This window comes from Odontomachus brunneus, unplaced genomic scaffold, assembly GCF_010583005.1.
Source record: "Odontomachus brunneus isolate Ranch 3 - 2012 unplaced genomic scaffold, Obru_v1 Obru_scaffold_250, whole genome shotgun sequence".
NCBI classification, from domain to species: Eukaryota; Metazoa; Arthropoda; class Insecta; order Hymenoptera; family Formicidae; genus Odontomachus; species Odontomachus brunneus.
Window position 1 is genome coordinate 238,366 of NW_022639700.1, and position 1,694 is coordinate 240,059.

The 1,694-nt window shown below is 34.0% G+C and overlaps 1 protein-coding gene across 1 annotated transcript in view; it reads left to right on the forward strand.

Moving 5' to 3' along the window:
- The first annotated feature begins 801 nt into the window (after positions 1-801).
- The window catches only part of LOC116852711 (thioredoxin-like protein 1), a 5,371-nt gene continuing 4,478 nt past the window's right edge, over positions 802-1,694 (forward strand). Inside the window, exon 1 of the mRNA XM_032833335.1 lies at positions 802-1,158. Coding sequence (XP_032689226.1) covers positions 1,061-1,158 — 98 coding nt within the window. The 5' untranslated portion in view covers positions 802-1,060. The remainder of the gene's footprint in view (positions 1,159-1,694) is intronic.

The following is a 1,694-nucleotide window of genomic DNA, read 5'->3' on the forward strand; positions in this document are numbered from 1 at the left end:
GCTGTGATTGGCTGTGTCCAAATGCACCGTGTCCAAGTGCACCGCTCCCGATCAGATCGCTGCTTTCGTCTCAGGTGTACGCTGAGGTATTTCTATTGTTGGTTGAAGAAACCTTCGCTAGATATCATAATTCGGGGGACATGCTGTAAAAGGTATTGTAATTATTCTATAAAAAGAATGTATCTGTTTTTGTGCGTTTTTTCGACAATATAATGATAAAAATGTTTGCCGGGCATTAGCAAGTTGATGCGATCGAAAAAAAACCAGGAGTATTGAAATACTAGATAGTACACCGATCGTGCCTGACGGTACTTCCACAGCAGTGCTTGAGATCGATATTTCGGCCAAATACATGATTTTTTAATATTTAATTAAAATTATCTGAATGACTCGCAAATCTTTTTAATGATACTTCATAACTCTTCATACGAAATACAAACGGTACCATACCGAACCTTTGTTTAATTTACCTCCGGTTATTATTTCCGGCTAAATACATGGTCCAAAAAAGAACAATTAATTACAAGTAATAGAATGACTCACAAATCTTTTCAATTGCACTTCAAAACTCTTCATACGAAATACAAACGATATAAAAGAGTTTTTTTCCGGTCAAGTACATACGAATCTTAAGACGGTCTTAATTAATGTCTAAATAAAATTCGATTATGAATACCGGCCTATATATACTAAGTTTATGTATATATATCATTGGACGTGACAGCATCAATGCACTGAGTGTACACTATGTTCAGACAGTTCGCTAAAAAGAACAGACTTTTGATCAAATTGCCAGTCATTCCTCAGTGAGATTGGAGCAATGGCGTAGGGTCACTAAAGCTAGGTGCACTCAGCCATTTATTGAAGTCTTGAAGTCTTCCTCGGTTAGAGTGTTTCAGTCAGTTTCAGTACAGAGTGAGTGGCGTATCGGGTTGAGATTGTTGAGATCTTGCGAAGCCAATAAATAGAAGGAAAAAGAGTGTTTTAGTCAGTTTTGATTTCTTGTAACAAACGATTGATGTGTGATAAATTGAATGTGATTACATAATTTATCAGAAGAATGGGAACAGTACGAGTAATTAATGACGATCGCCATTTTCATGGTGAATTAGCCAGTGCCGGGCATAAGCTTGTAGTTGTGGACTTTACAGCAAGTTGGTAAGCAAGTTTTAGGTTATATTTGTCATTACATATTTACTCTCAATGCAACGTAAATTTTAGAATTGTTTTATTACTTTATATATGAGCCTGAAATTTTTAAAATTTATATATTGGACTATGCTAGTAATCTGTACTACGATTAATAACAGATAAATAATACTTAAAAATATATGTATATGAGTGTGTGTGTGTGTGTGTAAAAACTCAGAAAAAGCTGGTAGTGTTCAATGTTCGTATGTCGTTTATGACGTGAACAGACGATTTTTGCCGATTGTTTGGTACCAGGTTGTTTTTGGATAATTTACACTAAAAATTATATATATATATATATATATATACTAAATATTTATACAGCATAAATGTCATAAATGGCGTTACGACCTTACTGTGCCGCTTGATAATTTGTAGTTAGAATAGGCTTATTTTAGTTAGATTTTTCGCATCAGTTTGAATTGAAATATAAAATGTTATAAATTTATACTTATTTTTTACGTACAAACGTACGAGAGAGAGAGAGAGAGAGAGAGAGAGAG